Here is a 15267-nt window from a genome sequence, read left to right on the forward strand (position 1 = left end):
TAAAAATGAATCAGTCTTGGATCACCAGCTACCAAGCACTCGATGCTGATGTAACCGATTATTTTTTTTATGAATGTGAGATCCCTTGAAGACTGCCTATGCTGATGCTGAGTGACTATCCTGTTATGCTGAGTGACTATCCTATTCTTCTTCAATGTTCATGTTGATAGCTTCTAAGAAAATTTTTGGTTCTGGGCACCACCACCAGTGCCTAAAGCCCAATTTTCTGCCCCTGTTTAACAGGGGCGTGTAATTACAATTTTTGCTGTAATATTTTGCAGCAGGGCTCGTTCCTGCACTCAACTAGAGCAGTGGTCATCAACCCTGTCCTCAGGGCCCACTAACAGGCTAGGTTTGCAAGATAACTGAAATACATCACAGGTGATATAATTTGCTGCTCAGTGATTGCAGTATTCTAGTCTACATCTCCCCAAGGTAATACATACAACCTGGCCTGTTAGTGGGCCCTGAGGACAGGGTTGATGACCACTGAACTGAGTATCTGTGAGGGGTTGCAGTGTTGTGGCACCATAAAACATGTTTTAAAACATGCAACGTTATTTTTTCTATGGTTTATAGTGTGTTTTTTATTATTGTTAGTTGATACTGTGTAGGAACGTGTCTCACTTTGGTGGCCTTTGTGCTGCACTAGTGGGATTTATCTTTTATATACTTTTCATTCATCAATAAAGTTTACAATTAAATAACTGATTGCATCCCCTTGATGGCAATCCGGGGGGTATCTTGGTCCTGACTTTTTTCTATATGTGCTAAGTTCTCCTACTAGGGAGATAGGCCGACTCGTCACTTAAAGAGGAAGTAAACCCCTTCAAACCACTTTGACCTACAGGTAAGCCTAGATTAAGGCTTACCTGTAGGTCCAAGCAATATCTCCTAAACCTATATGGTTTAGGAGATATTTGCCCGAAAATGGGCACCGCTGTCTACGGCGCATGCGCCGTAGACAGCGGCGCGCAGGAGCACTAAATGTGGCAAATCCAAGAATGGATTTGCCTAATTTGTCGACTCCCGTGCGCATGCGCGGGAGTGACGTCATCGCGGCTTCGCCGCTGTCATTGGTCGGAGCTGCGAGACGCCACCAGCAAGATGGATGCGGCGGACTACAGGGATCAGCGGCGACTTTGCTGGCTCCTGTGTCAGGTAAGTGACACATAATGAGCTACTATGCGATGCATAGTAGTCCATTATGCTTTACCTTTGCAGGGAAAAAAAGAGGAAGTAAACCCATCAGGGTTTACTTCCTCTTTAAAGATGGGCTATCTGTTATTGTGTGATTATTACAGGTGGGTTACAGGCCCAATTTTTCTGCCCTTGTTTAACAGGGGCGTGTAATTACAATTTTTGCTGTAATATTTTGCAGCAGGGCTCGTTCCTGCACTCAATTAGAGTATCTGTGAGGGGATGCAGTGTTGTGGCACCACCGCCACCACCGCCGCCTAAGGCCCAAATTTTCTGCCCCTGTTTAACAGGTGAGTGTAATTACAATTTTTGCTGTAATATTTTGTAGATGGGCATGTTCCTGCGCTCAACTAGAGTATCTGTGAGGGGTTGCAGTGTTGGGGCACCAGCACCAGGGCCTAAGGTCCAGTTTTTCTGCCCCTGTTAAACAGGGGCACGTAATTACAACTTTTGATCTAATATTTCACAGCAGGGCTCGTTCCTGTACTCAACAACAGAATCTGTGCGGGATTACAGTGTTGTGGCACCACCACTACTGCCCAAGACCCAATTTTTCTGCCCCTGTTTAACAGGGACATGTAATTACAATTTTTGATCTAATATTTCACAGCAGGGCCCATTCCTGCGCCCACCAAGAGTAATTGTGGGGGCTTACAGTGTTGTGACAAAACCACCACACCACCACCAAAGGCCGAATTTTTCTGACCCTATTCAACAGGGGCATGTAATTACAATTCTTGATATAATATTTCACAGGAGGGCCTGTTCCAGCGCCCACCAAGAGTAACTCTGAGGGCTTACAGTGTTCTGGTACCACCAATACCTAAGGCCCAAATTTCTGCAGAGTATATAGGGAAGGCCGTATAGTATATACAGGTGGTCCCCTACTTTCAAACATCCAACTTACAAATGACTCCTACTTACAAATGGAGGGAGACAACAGGAAGTGAAAGGAAATCTACCCCTAGGAAGGGAAATTCTCTCCTGTAAGCCCTTGTACACACGGTCGGAGATTCCGATGGAATGTTTCCTATTGGACCGTTTTGTCGGATATTCCGACTGTGTGTGGTCTGCATCGGACTGTTTCCATCTGAATATCCGACGGACCAACTTTTCCAACTTGCCGGTAAAATTTTCCGACAAAATGCTTTGATCGGACAAACTCTGATCATGTGTAGCCTACTCCGATGGACAAAGTGCCACCCATGCTGGGATCAAATTCCTAGACCAAAGCTATTGGCTACTAGCCTGAACGTAGTCCCGTCCTAACAAAATAACGTCATCACGTTATGTACAATCGGATTTTCCGACAACTTTGTCTGACCGTGTGTATGCAACAGTTTTGGACAAAATCCGTCGGACAAAATCCATCAAACAAAATCCAACGGATTTGGTTGTCAGAATGTCCGACCGTGTGTACAAGGGCTAAGAGTTAATATGGGAAAAAGGTGTCTTCACTGATGTTTTATCACCAATCCTTGTTTCCCTAAAAACCCCAAATTTTCAAAATCCAATTGTCATTGGGACAAAAAGTGAGGTGAAATCTTCTGAACAGGGGTACAGACAGCAAAACAAATGTTACAGTGGTGATAACCCTTCCCTTTGTTATCCAAAAAGCTTAAAAATATATTTTTTGGCTGGAGCTACACTTACAAAATGTAGCTGTTCCAAATTACAAACATTTACAGACCAAAATAGATCTATTTTCCAGTAAGGGCTATACCAAGGTGGGTCCTTTTCCACATACCCCCCTTGTCTACCGGTGTACGTGTGAAGGTGGTTTCTGTTGGTGACAACAACTATTTTCTGTTGCACTTTGAAACACAGCAGTGAAATCTGACTATATGATCAGTATTGTATACTATTGTAAAAATCTGTTATTCTAAGATAAATTGCAAAAAACACATTTCATACTGAGGCAGGCATTCAGAAGGCATACCGATTCTGGATTCTTTACAAACACCTTGGTTCTTCCCATTTGGTACTGATCAGCATCCATATTTACAGACCTCAAGAGATGCTGCACTCCTTGCCGTTCATCCCCTCGCCATTTGGGCCATGTTTCCTGTGTCAGGATGGCGTATCTGGTAACAGCATATAATCATCAATATTTATAAATATTACACATTGTACCAATGAACTGTGAATGAGGTAATGCATGCTGTACCTTTGAAGAAATTTATTGAAAACCCTTCTATAAGCAAAGCCAGCACGACGGACACGAATGTTCTCCTTTAGGCCTAGATATTCAACCTGATGTTTGACTCTGAAAAACACAAAATACTCACATTGGTAATTGTTATAGCTTTATTTATGCTGCTGGTTTATATAGGCCAGTGGTTCTCAACCCTGTCCTCAAGTACCCCCAACAGGCCAGTTGTCCAAAATACCAAGCCATTGACTCTGATTTAAAGCCCCTGTGCAAGATAAAGGAAAACCTGCAAACATGGCCTGTTGGGGGTACTTGAGGACAGGGTGGAGAACCACTGCAGGCCACCACAGTTTAATACATGCTACTGATATCTATATGCTACCAATGCTACTTGGGTCTTTAGTCTACCACCACAGCTTAATGTATGCTACTGTTATCTCTAGGCCACCCCCACAGCTTAACTGTAAAACTACAATTAATAGAGCCCCACAGCAAAATTTAGATGTCTTCCTCCCCTCTCCCCAGCAACCTCTCTCTGTGACACCTTGCAGTGTAAGTTGGGATCATGGTATAGTTGATCTTACTATAAATATATCCTATTGCTGTGGATAGAAGATGCCTGAGAAGAGCTGCTGTGCAGGGAATTACTTTTAAACCTTAAAGCAGGACTAAAGGCTGAAATCTCACCTGTCCAACAGTTCTGCACCAACTCTGGCATCTTCTTCTGAGTGGCAGTCTTAGGGCCTCTTCGTTGGCCAACCTGAGGCCATCATCTATAAGCTGAGCCGTGCATGTGCAGCTCAGTTTACAGCACTGAATAGGACAGCAAGCAGCCAGGTAGGGGAATTTTATTGCAGGAGAGACATTAAAGTACAATTTCAGTTCTGCTTTAAAGCAGACCTTCACTCTCCTGATTAACTTAAGGTCCCTCCCTCCTCTTTTATTCATATTTTGTCACCCTCACTGACATTTTAACCACTTGCCGACCGCCGCACGACGATGTACGTCGACAGAATGGCACGGGCAGGCATATGGGCGTACCTGTACGTCCCTGCCTTCCCACGGGTGGGGGGCCCAACCGGGCCCCCCCCGGTGCCAGCGGCGGTCGGTATCCGTTCAGGAGCGATCCAGGATGAGGGGGCGGCCATTCGTTCATGGCCACCCCCTCGCGATCGCTCCTGACGAATGGAAGTGAGGCGTGACATCACTTCCTCTCCTGTAATGTAAACACAGGCAGAGGAAGTGATGTAATCTCTCCTCCGTGTCGGTATTTTTCATTCCGGCACCGAGGAGAGAGGATCGGTGAGTTGCACCAACACGACACTACACAGTAGAACATGCCAGGCACACTCTCACCCCCCTTCACCCCCCGATCACCCCCCCAATCACCCCTGCCCCCCCCCCCAGTCACAGTGACACCAATTGCATTTTTTTTTTTTTGCATTGGTGTCATTTGTGACTATAATAACTGTTAGGGCAGTAAGGGTTAGCCCCCTTTAGTTCTAAGGTACCCCCTAACCCCCCCAATAAAGGTTTAACCCCGTGATCACCCCCCGTCGCCAGTGTCACTAAGGCTGGGTTCACATTGCAGCGGTTTATGAGAACGGATGTGATTCGCACCGCACTGCAGTGCAAATCACATCCGATCTCTGTGCGATTCGAGTTCAGCCATACAGATAGTATGGCTGAATTTGCGTCGCACCCGCCGCAAATTCGCACGGGACCCTTTTTTTGGTCCGCAGCAGAATCGGATCGCATGGGTGTTCACACCATGCAAGCCGAGTTTGCAGATCGCACTGCGATATGCGAACTGATCTGGGGGTGTCATTAACATTTCACTGACACTCCCAGCAGTTCGCATAGGGCAGTGTGAACTGCCGCCGGGAGGCATGCGATGCGAGAACCCGCCGCGGATTTGTGGCGTTCCTGCATCGCTCCAGTGTGAACCCAGCCTAATAAGCGATCATTTTTCTGATCGCTGTATTAGCGTCACAGGTGACGCTAGTTAGGCAGGTTGGTATTTAGGTTCGCCGCAGCTTTTTATAGCGCCAGGGACCCCCATATACTACCGCATAAAGCCCCCTGATTGCCCCCTAGTTAATCCTTTCACCAGTGATCACCATATAACTGTTACAGGTGACGCTGGTTGGTTAGTTATTTTTTTATAGTTTCAGGGCACCCGCCATTTATTACCTAATAAAGGTTTAACCCCCTGATCACCCGGCGGGTGTCATTTGTGACTGTAATAACTGTTAGGGCAGTTAGGGTTAGCCCCCTTTAGTTCTAAGGTACCCCCCTAACCCCCCCAATAAAGGTTTAACCCCGTGATCACCCCCCGTCGCCAGTGTCACTAAGGCTGGGTTCACATTGCAGCGGTTTATGAGAACGGATGTGATTCGCACCTCACTGCAGTGCAAATCACATCCGATCTCTGTGCGATTCGAGTTCAGCCATACAGATAGTATGGCTGAATTTGCGTCGCACCCGCCGCAAACTCGCACGGGACCCTTTTTTTGGTCCACAGCAGAATCGGATCGCATGGGTGTTCACACCATGCGATCCGAGTTTGCAGATCGCACTGCGATATGCAAACTGATCTGGGGGTGTCATTAACATTTCACTGACACTCCCAGCAGTTCGCATAGGGCAGTGTGAACTGCCGCCGGGAGGCATGCGATGCGGGAACCCGCCGCGGATTCGTGGCGTTCCCGCATCGCTCCAGTGTGAACCCAGCCTAATAAGCGATCGTTTTTCTGATCGCTGTATTAGTGTCACAGGTGACGCTAGTTAGGCAGGTAGGTATTTAGGTTCGCCGCAGCTTTTTATAGCGCCAGGGACCCCCATATACTACCGCATAAAGCCCCCTGATTGCCCCCTAGTTAACCCTTTCACCAGTGATCACCATATAACTGTTACAGGTGACGCTGGTTGGTTAGTTATTTTTTTATAGTTTCAGGGCACCCGCCATTTATTACCTAATAAAGGTTTAACCCCCTGATCACCCGGCGGGTGATATAAGTTTGAGGGTCAGATAAGGTCTACGTCGCCCCAGGCAGCGTCAGGTTAGTGCCAGTACCGCTAACACCCACGCACAAATCATACACCTCCCTTAGTAATATAGTATCTGATCAGATCTATATTAGCGTCGCCAGCAGTTTAGGTTTCCCAAAACGCATTGTTAGCGGGATCAGCCCAGATACCTGCTAGCACCTGTGTTTAGCCCCTCCGCCAAGCCAAGACCAGCCCACCCAAGTGCAGTATCGATCGATCACTGTCACTTACAAAACACAACACACATAACTGCAGCGTTTGCAGAGTCAGGCCTGATCCCTGCAATCGCTAACAGTTTTTCTTGTAGCGCTTTGATACAGTCGCTGACAGCCTAGGTGCTTTTTTACCTGTGAGTCTCACTAGTGTACCCCTAAATTTAGGGGTGTCTACTTTCCAAAATGGGGTCATTTGGGGGGGGGGGGGGGTTTGTGCCATCTTGGCATTTTATGGCCTTCAAAACTGTAATAGGTAGTGAGGAGTGAAGTTAAAAATTTACGCTCTTAGAAAGCCTGAAGGTGGTGCTTGGTTTTCGGGGCCCCATACGCGGCTAGGCTCCCAAAAAGTCCCACATATGTGGTATCCCCGTACTCAGGAGAAGCAGCAGAACTTATTTTGGGGTGTCATTTCACATATGCCCATAGCATGTGTGAGCAATATATCATTTAGTGACAACTTTGTGAAAAAAAAAAAAATATATAAAAGTTTGTAATTTTCCCGCAACTTGTGCCAAATATAAAATATTCCATGGACTCAACATGCCTCTCAGCAAATAGCTTGGGGTGTCTACTTTCTAAAATGGGGTCATTTGTGGGGGTTTTGTGCCATCTTGGCATTTTATGGCCTTCAAAACTGTAATAGGTAGTGAGGAGTGAAGTCAAAAATTTACGCCCTTAGAAAGCCTGAAGGTGGTGCTTGGTTTTCGGGGCCCCGTAGGCGGCTAGGCTCCCAAAAAGTCCCACATATGTGGTATCCCCGTACTCAGGAGAAGCAGCAGAACTTATTTTGGGGTGTCATTTCACATATGCCTATGGCATGCGTGAGCAATATATCATTTAGTGACAACTTTGTGAAAAAAAATAAATAAATAAAAAAGTTTGTAATTTTCCCGCAACTTGTGGCAAAATATAAAATATTCCATGGACTCAACATGCCTCTCAGCAAATAGCTTGGGGTGTCTACTTTCTAAAATGGGGTCATTTGTGGGGGTTTTGTGCCATCTTGGCATTTTATGGCCTTCAAAACTGTGATAGGTAGTGAGGAGTGAAATTGCAAATGTATGCCCTTAGAAATCCTGAAGGCGGTGCTTGGCTTTCGGGGCCCCGTACGCGGCTAGGCTTCCAAAAAGTCGACCACATGTGGTATCCCCGTACTCAGGAGAAGCAGCAGAATGTATTTTGGGGTACAATTCCACATATAACCATGGCATGTGTGAGCAATATATCATTTAGTGACAACTTTGTGAAAAAAAAAAATATATATAAAAGTTTGTAATTTTCCCGCAACTTGTGCCAAATATAAAATATTCCATGGACTCAACATGCCTCTCAGCAAATAGCTTGGGGTGTCTACTTTCTAAAATGGGGTCATTTGTGGGGGTTTTGTGCCATCTTGGCATTTTATGGCCTTCAAAACTGTAATAGGTAGTGAGGAGTGAAGTCAAAAATTTACGCCCTTAGAAAGCCTGAAGGCGGTGCTTGGTTTTCGGGGCCCCGTAGGCGGCTAGGCTCCCAAAAAGTCCCACATATGTGGTATCCCCGTACTCAGGAGAAGCAGCAGAACTTATTTTGGGGTGTCATTTCACATATGCCTATGGCATGCGTGAGCAATATATCATTTAGTGACAACTTTGTGAAAAAAATAAATAAATAAAAAAGTTTGTAATTTTCCCGCAACTTGTGGCAAAATATAAAATATTCCATGGACTCAACATGCCTCTCAGCAAATAGCTTGGGGTGTCTACTTTCTAAAATGGGGTCATTTGTGGGGGTTTTGTGCCATCTTGGCATTTTATGGCCATCAAAACTGTGATAGGTAGTGAGGAGTGAAATTGCAAATGTATGCCCTTAGAAATCCTGAAGGCGGTGCTTGGCTTTCGGGGCCCCGTACGCGGCTAGGCTTCCAAAAAGTCGACCACATGTGGTATCTCCGTACTCAGGAGAAGCAGCAGAATGTATTTTGGGGTACAATTCCACATATAACCATGGCATGTGTGAGCAATATATCATTTAGTGACAACTTTGTGTAAAAAAAAAAAAAATAAATTTTTTTTGTCATTATTCAATCGCTTGAGGCAAAAAAATAAAATATTCAATGGGCTCAACATGCCTCTTATCAATTTCCTTAGGGTATCTACTTTCCAAAATGGGGTCATTTGGGGGGGTTTTGTACTGCCCTGCCATTTTAGCACCTCAAGAAATGAGATAGGCAGTCATAAACTAAAAGCTGCGTAAATTCCAGAAAACGTACCTTAGTTTGTAGATGTGACAACTTTTGCGCAAACCAATAAATATACAGTTATTGACTTTTTTTTTACCAAAGACATGTGGCTGAATACATTTTGGCCTAAATGTATGACTAAAATTGAGTTTATTGGATTTTTCTAATAACAAAAAGTAGAAAATATAATTTTTTTTCAAAATTTGCGGTCTTTTTACGTTTATATCGCAAAAAATAAAAATCGCAGAGTCAGTCAAATACCTTTAAAAGAAAGCTCTATTTGTGGGAAAAAAAGGACGCAAATTTTGTTTGGGTACAACATTGCATGACCGCGCAATTACCAGTTAAAGCAGCGCAGTGCCAAATTGTAAAAAGACCTCTGGTCATTGACCAGCAAAATGGTCCGGTCTGAAAGTGGTTAACCAAGGCAAGAATTAGGTCTCCTGCTTCCATAGCCTCCTGGAATTAACTTTTAATATATACCAGGAAGTTGCAGGAGTAGGGACTCGCAGCAGCTATGGGTGGAACTTTCATTTTTGTTTAATATATGTTTATTGAATGAAAAGAAAAGACAGGTATCACAGAAACAATAACAGATAACTTGGTACAAGTATCATTAAGTGCAAAATAGGACAGGGATTGCAGAGGCTAAGTCACACGGTCAATGACACATAAACTCTCCACAGCTTACTAACATAAAAAAAAAGAAAAAAAGGGAATAATTAAAATAGGTAAATAATAAACAAAGCAACCGAGCATATTCCAGACCTACTAGCGTTACACAAGCAGATTTTACCTCCCTATATGTGGATTTGCGGCTGGAATACTGCAAAGTCCCCATGCGTAATAGCCAGATGCTGTTGCACCAAGTAACTAAGAGAAAAGCGTGAGAAGAAAAAAGTGGAAAGCGCAGCATGAGAAGAAAGAACAGAAACAAGGACAAAAGAACGAGGGAGAAAGTGAGGAGAAGGGGAAGGGTCTACCTCGGTCCTGTACCCAGCAGCAGAAAAAGGTAACCTATGAAGGTACATTTACTTTATCAACCTGTGACATAATGTCCGCGTACTCCTTTGTATATTTGAAGGCTAACCAGCAGGACCAAATCCTTTTCCCCAAATCCGCTTTATTTTGTAAAGTATAGGTAAGGTCCTCTAAATAGTACACACGGTCCACCTCCAGCAACCACTGTCGCAAAGAAGGGGCCGTAGATTGCTTCCAACAACGGGGAAGGAGAGCCTTCGCTGCGTTAAGCAGATGTGGGGTCAAGGATTTCCTGTATGGTCCTGCCGGAGAGCCCGCACCATGAAAGAGCACGACCCACGGGTCGTTAGGTAACTCGTGTCCCACAATAATATTTATCCAATATAAAATGGTTAGCCAGTATGGCCTTATGAGAGGACAGAACCACCATACATGAGCATGAGTGGCACGTTCCCCACAGCCTCTCCAACAAAGATCTGAGGTCTGCGGGAACAACTTGTGTAGAACGGCTGGGGTGTAGTGCCACCGTGTAAGTAATTTATAGTTCACTTCAGCCGCCTGGGATGCTGAGGATGATAGGTGAGCCATTGACAGAATAGTCGACTTCTGTGCCTCTGAGATCTCGCTGCGTAAGTCCTTCTCCCAGTTGGACAAGAAGGAGGGTGAGCTCTTAATCAGCATAAGTTGCAGGGCATGGTAAAAGAAGGATAATGGTCGTTCAACTGGTTGTTCCTCAACAAAAGCCGATTCAACCAGCGTCAACTCAGCCAATGAACGTAATGGTTTCGGTAGAGAGCTAACGAATGCAGCCAATTGGCGGTAAGTCCATTGGTCCATAGGTGTCGTCTGAGCAGAAGGGATCAATTGAGGTAACGGCACAATGCCATCCTGGTTGGTAACATGGTGTAGCAAAGGAGTTATATTCAAATTCCAGGAGTAAATTCTGGGGTCCGCATTGCCTGGCGGAAAGTAATTGTGTCCCGTTAGAGGCATAATGGGAGAGAGAGACAGCTCTCTATGCTGTTTGCAGATCGAGTCCCAGATCCGCAAAGTAGAGTAGGTAAGTGGCGAGGAACTGGGAGCCAATGACCTAAATTTTCTAGGAACCCATACCTGGGTGTAAAGGTCCGTGCCACTGAGAGCCAGTTCAAGCGCAACCCATAGTTTAGAGTGTCTATGATATTTCCAGTCAGATATCCTGCTGAGCACAACAGCTAAAAAATACAATTTCACATTAGGTAAAGCCAAGCCACCCAACCGCTTAGGTCTGGACAGGAGTGCACGGGACAATCTCGGACGCCCCCTGCTCCACACGTATTTGCAGATCAGTGAATCTAAGAGTCTAAAAAAACTAGCTGGGATACCCATAGGAATCATCTGGAATAAAAACAATATGCGAGGCAAAATATTCATTTTAATCACACTGATTTTCCCTAGCCAGGAATGTGCAAGTTGGGACCATTTCCGTAAATCAGTACGAATAGCGTTAAGGAGGGGCATATCATTCGCTTGAAATAACTGCAGTGGGTTTGATGTGAGAAATATGCCTAAATATTTCATTTTGTGCGGTTGCCAACTAAAAGGGAAGGATTCTTTAAGATGAGCTACGGTTGCCCGGGGAATCAAAACATTAAGGATCTCTGATTTAGACATGTTAATTTTAAAATTCGAAATACGACCAAATTGCGAGAAGGCAGACATCAGGTTGGGGAGTGTAATCCGGGGCTGCTGCACGTAGAATAAAATATCATCTGCGTAGGCAGCATATTTATGTTCCCGGGAGCCCATGGATATGGGTGGAACTTTCATGTGTCCCCATTGGCTACCTGAACCTGGAAGAGGCTGGCCGGAGAGTACCAAGATAGTGGTGCAGGACCTGACTGACACCTGAGCAGAGGGTCAAAGCAGGACAATTATGGATCTGCTGGTCTGGTGAGTATGTGACTGCACAGCAGGTAAGACGGCGTTAAAAAAAAAAAAGTAAGTTGAGTGAAGTTCCTCTTCAATCACGTGTCACCAGGCCTTTTTTTTTTCCTATTATACCCTTGAGTACCATGCACTGTTTTCATTTCAGTAATGCTTCGGTTCCACATCTTATAACTTTTGGGTTTCGTCCCACACTTAAAAGACATGCTGGTAGGTTAGTTGGGGAACTGATCTAGATAATGCAATCTGTTATTTTAAGTCTATCCACAGCATTCGACCAGAAATAAATCACTATAAAACCGGCCAATACGTGAATCAAAATTTGATCAGCAGAGACCAGCCAAGTTTCAACCTATGTATGGGCAGGCTGGTAGAAGTCGATCTACTTCTATACAGCTGGCAGCACTGTTCAATGTATACTAACGGAAATGTCTCTGTAGGGAGCATTCCCCATCCAAGTGTATAGATGGGGAAAACAACAACTTATCTATGGGTTGCTTAAAGAGGAAGTAAACCCTGATGGGTTTACTTCCTCTTTCATTCCCTGCAAAGGTAAAACATAATGGACTACTATGCATCGCATAGTAGTCCATTATGTGTCACTTACCTGACACAGGAGCCAGCGAAGTCACCGCTGTCCCCTGTAGTACGGCGCATCCATCTTCTTGGTGGGTCTCGCCGCTCCGCCGCTGTCATGCGCACGGGAGCCGCCACTCACGGCATATCGCCGTTGACCGCGGCGCGCTCAGTGCGCCTGCATGCGCCGTAGACAGAGGTGCCTGTCTTTCGGCAAATATCTCCTAAACCGTGTAGGTTTAGGAGATATTTCTTGGACCTACAGGTAAGCCTTAATCTAGGCTTACCTGTAGGTCAAAGTTGGTTGTAAGGGTTTACAACCGCTTTAAAGGTGATTTCCATGTTTTCTTTCACTTTAAATAGTTTGTTAGGACCAAGTTGTTCTAAACAAACTATTTCCTTTACTAAGTGCTGTAGAAGTTCTCAGCACTGTATGTACTGCATATGTACTACAGGTACTGCAGTTTCAGCTATATACAGAGCTAGTATCCAGCTGTGAGACTGGGGAACAGGGGACATGGGAAGCTTTGCATTCATTCACAGAATACATAGTTGCATATGAATGAATGCCACTCAGATTGACTCAATATTGTTTTGGGTGTGAGACGAGAAGTCTCTATCTCACAACCGCAACCTAGCACTATGTACTGTATATAGCTGAAGCTACATGTAATACATACAGTGCTTAGAGCTGCTACAACACTTAACACTGAAAAAAATAGTTTGTTTGGATAAGCTTGGTCCAAAAAACTATTTAAAGTGGATTTAAACCCGATTCATGAAATTTGACCTGAGCACATACAGTTGCAAAAAAAAAGTATGTGAACCCTTTTGGAATTATATGGATTTCTGAACAAATTGGTCATAAAATGTGATCTGATCTTCATCTAAGTCACAACAATAGACAATCACAGTCAATAACTTTAACCAAGCGTTTCCTGTAGTTGCAGATCAGACGTGCACAATGGTCAGGAGTAATTCTTGACCATTCCTCTTTACAGAACTGTTTCAGTTCAGCAATATTCTTGGGATGTCTGGTGTGAATCGCTTTCTTGAGGTTATGCCACAGCATCTCAATCGGGTTGAGGTCAGGACTCTGGGCCACTCCAGAAGGCGTATTTTCTTCTGTTTAAGCCATTCTGTTGTTGATTTACTTCTATGCTTTGGGTCGTTGTCCTGTTGCAACACCCATCTTCTGTTGAGTTTCAGCTGGTGGACAGATGGCCTTAAGTTCTTAAAAATGTCTTGATAAACTTGGGAATTCATTTTTCCTTCGATGATAACAATCCGTCCGGGCCCTGATGCAGCAAAGCAGCCCCAAACCATGATGACCCCACCACCATACTTCACAGTTGGGATGAGGTTTTGATGTTGGTGTGCTGCACCTCTTTTTCTCCACACATAGTGTTGTGTGTTTCTTCCAAACAACTAAAATTTGGTTTCATCTGTCCACAAAATATTTTGCCAGTACTGCTGTGGAACATCCAGGTGCTCTTGTGCAAACTGTAAATGTGCAGCAATGATTTTTTTGGACAGCAGTGGCTTCCTCTGTGGTATCCTCCCATGAAATCCATTCTTGTTTAGTGTTTTACTTATTGTAGATTCGCTAACAGGAATGTTAGCATATGCGAGAGACTTTTGTAAGTCTTTAGCTGAAACTCTAGGATTCTTCTTCACCTCATTGAGCAGTCTGCACTGTGCTCTTTCAGTCATCTTTACAGGACACCCTAGGTAGTGATGGACGAACTTCCGACGGGACGTTTCGCGAACGCGAAACGCGAACGGGCACAAACGTTCGCGAAAACGACCGTTCGCCGCGGGCTCCATTGACTTCAATGGGAGGCGAATTTCGCAAACCTTTAGGTCGAATTTGCGGCCACGGGGTAATTATTAGGGGGTAGCACGTAGTCCCACCACCTGGACAATAGCATAATACATGTATGAGGTGAATTTGGGATCGATAACTACAAGCATTTTTTTTTTATTTGGGAAATTGTTCTGACAATTCAGGACTATGGAGCTAATGAAGGCAATGGAGGAGAGGGAAGGTCAGGGACCAGGGTAGGCAAACAAGAGGGTGCAGGAGATACAGAGCACTGACAGCAGCACCGTAATACAGAGCACTGACATCAGCACCGTGACATACAGCGCTGACAGCAGCTCCGTGACATACAGCGCTGACAGCAGCTCCGTGACATACAGCGCTGACAGCAGCTCCGTGACATACAGCGCTGACAGCAGCTCCGTGACATACAGCGCTGACAGCAGCTCCGTGACATACAGCGCTGACAGCAGCTCCGTGACATACAGCGCTGACAGCAGCTCCGTGACATACAGCGCTGACAGCAGCACCGTGACATACAGCGCTGACAGCAGCTCCGTGACATACAGCGCTGACAGCAGCTCCGTGACATACAGCGCTGACAGCAGCTCCGTGACATACAGCGCTGACAGCAGCTCCGTGACATACAGCGCTGACAGCAGCTCCGTGACATACAGCGCTGACAGCAGCTCCGTGACATACAGCGCTGACAGCAGCTCCGTGACATACAGCGCTGACAGCAGCACCGTAAGCAGCCCCAGGAGGAAGTCAGCACAGCACAGGGATGGTGGGAGCCCCTCATAATAAGAACCCCCAGGAGGAAGTCAGCACAGCACAGGGATGGTGGGAGCCCCTCATAATAAGAACACCCAGGAGGAAGTCAGCACAGCACAGGGATGGTGGGAACCCCTCATAATAAGCAGCCCCAGTAGAAATATGACACCGCTCAACCTCTTCAAAGAGGAGGGTAGGGGCATATAGTACGGTGTGCTTTTTTGGGTCAGGGAAGTGAGCCAAATGAATTAAGAAGGTCTGTGTGCTTGATTCCAAAAATTGTTTATAGACATATACATGGTCTACTGATCACATGTGTTGAATTCCTCCGAGATCCATGCCTCATTCA

The 15267-nt window shown here is 45.3% G+C and overlaps 1 protein-coding gene across 2 annotated transcripts in view; it reads right to left on the bottom strand.

The window, feature by feature from the left end:
- The window catches only part of MYO1F (myosin IF), a 271660-nt gene that overhangs the window by 42724 nt on the left and 213669 nt on the right, over nt 1–15267 (bottom strand). For both annotated transcript variants that reach the window (XM_077476311.1, XM_077476310.1), the window contains exons 18-19: nt 3368–3466; nt 3140–3284 (exon numbers count right to left, since the gene is read on the bottom strand). In XM_077476311.1, coding sequence (XP_077332437.1) covers nt 3140–3284; nt 3368–3466 — 244 coding nt within the window. The remainder of the gene's footprint in view (nt 1–3139; nt 3285–3367; nt 3467–15267) is intronic.

Source organism: Lithobates pipiens, unplaced genomic scaffold (assembly GCF_037356315.1).
Source record: "Lithobates pipiens isolate NorthernLeopardFrog02 unplaced genomic scaffold, aLitPip1_a1.2 Scaffold_13, whole genome shotgun sequence".
Taxonomy (NCBI): Eukaryota; Metazoa; Chordata; class Amphibia; order Anura; family Ranidae; genus Lithobates; species Lithobates pipiens.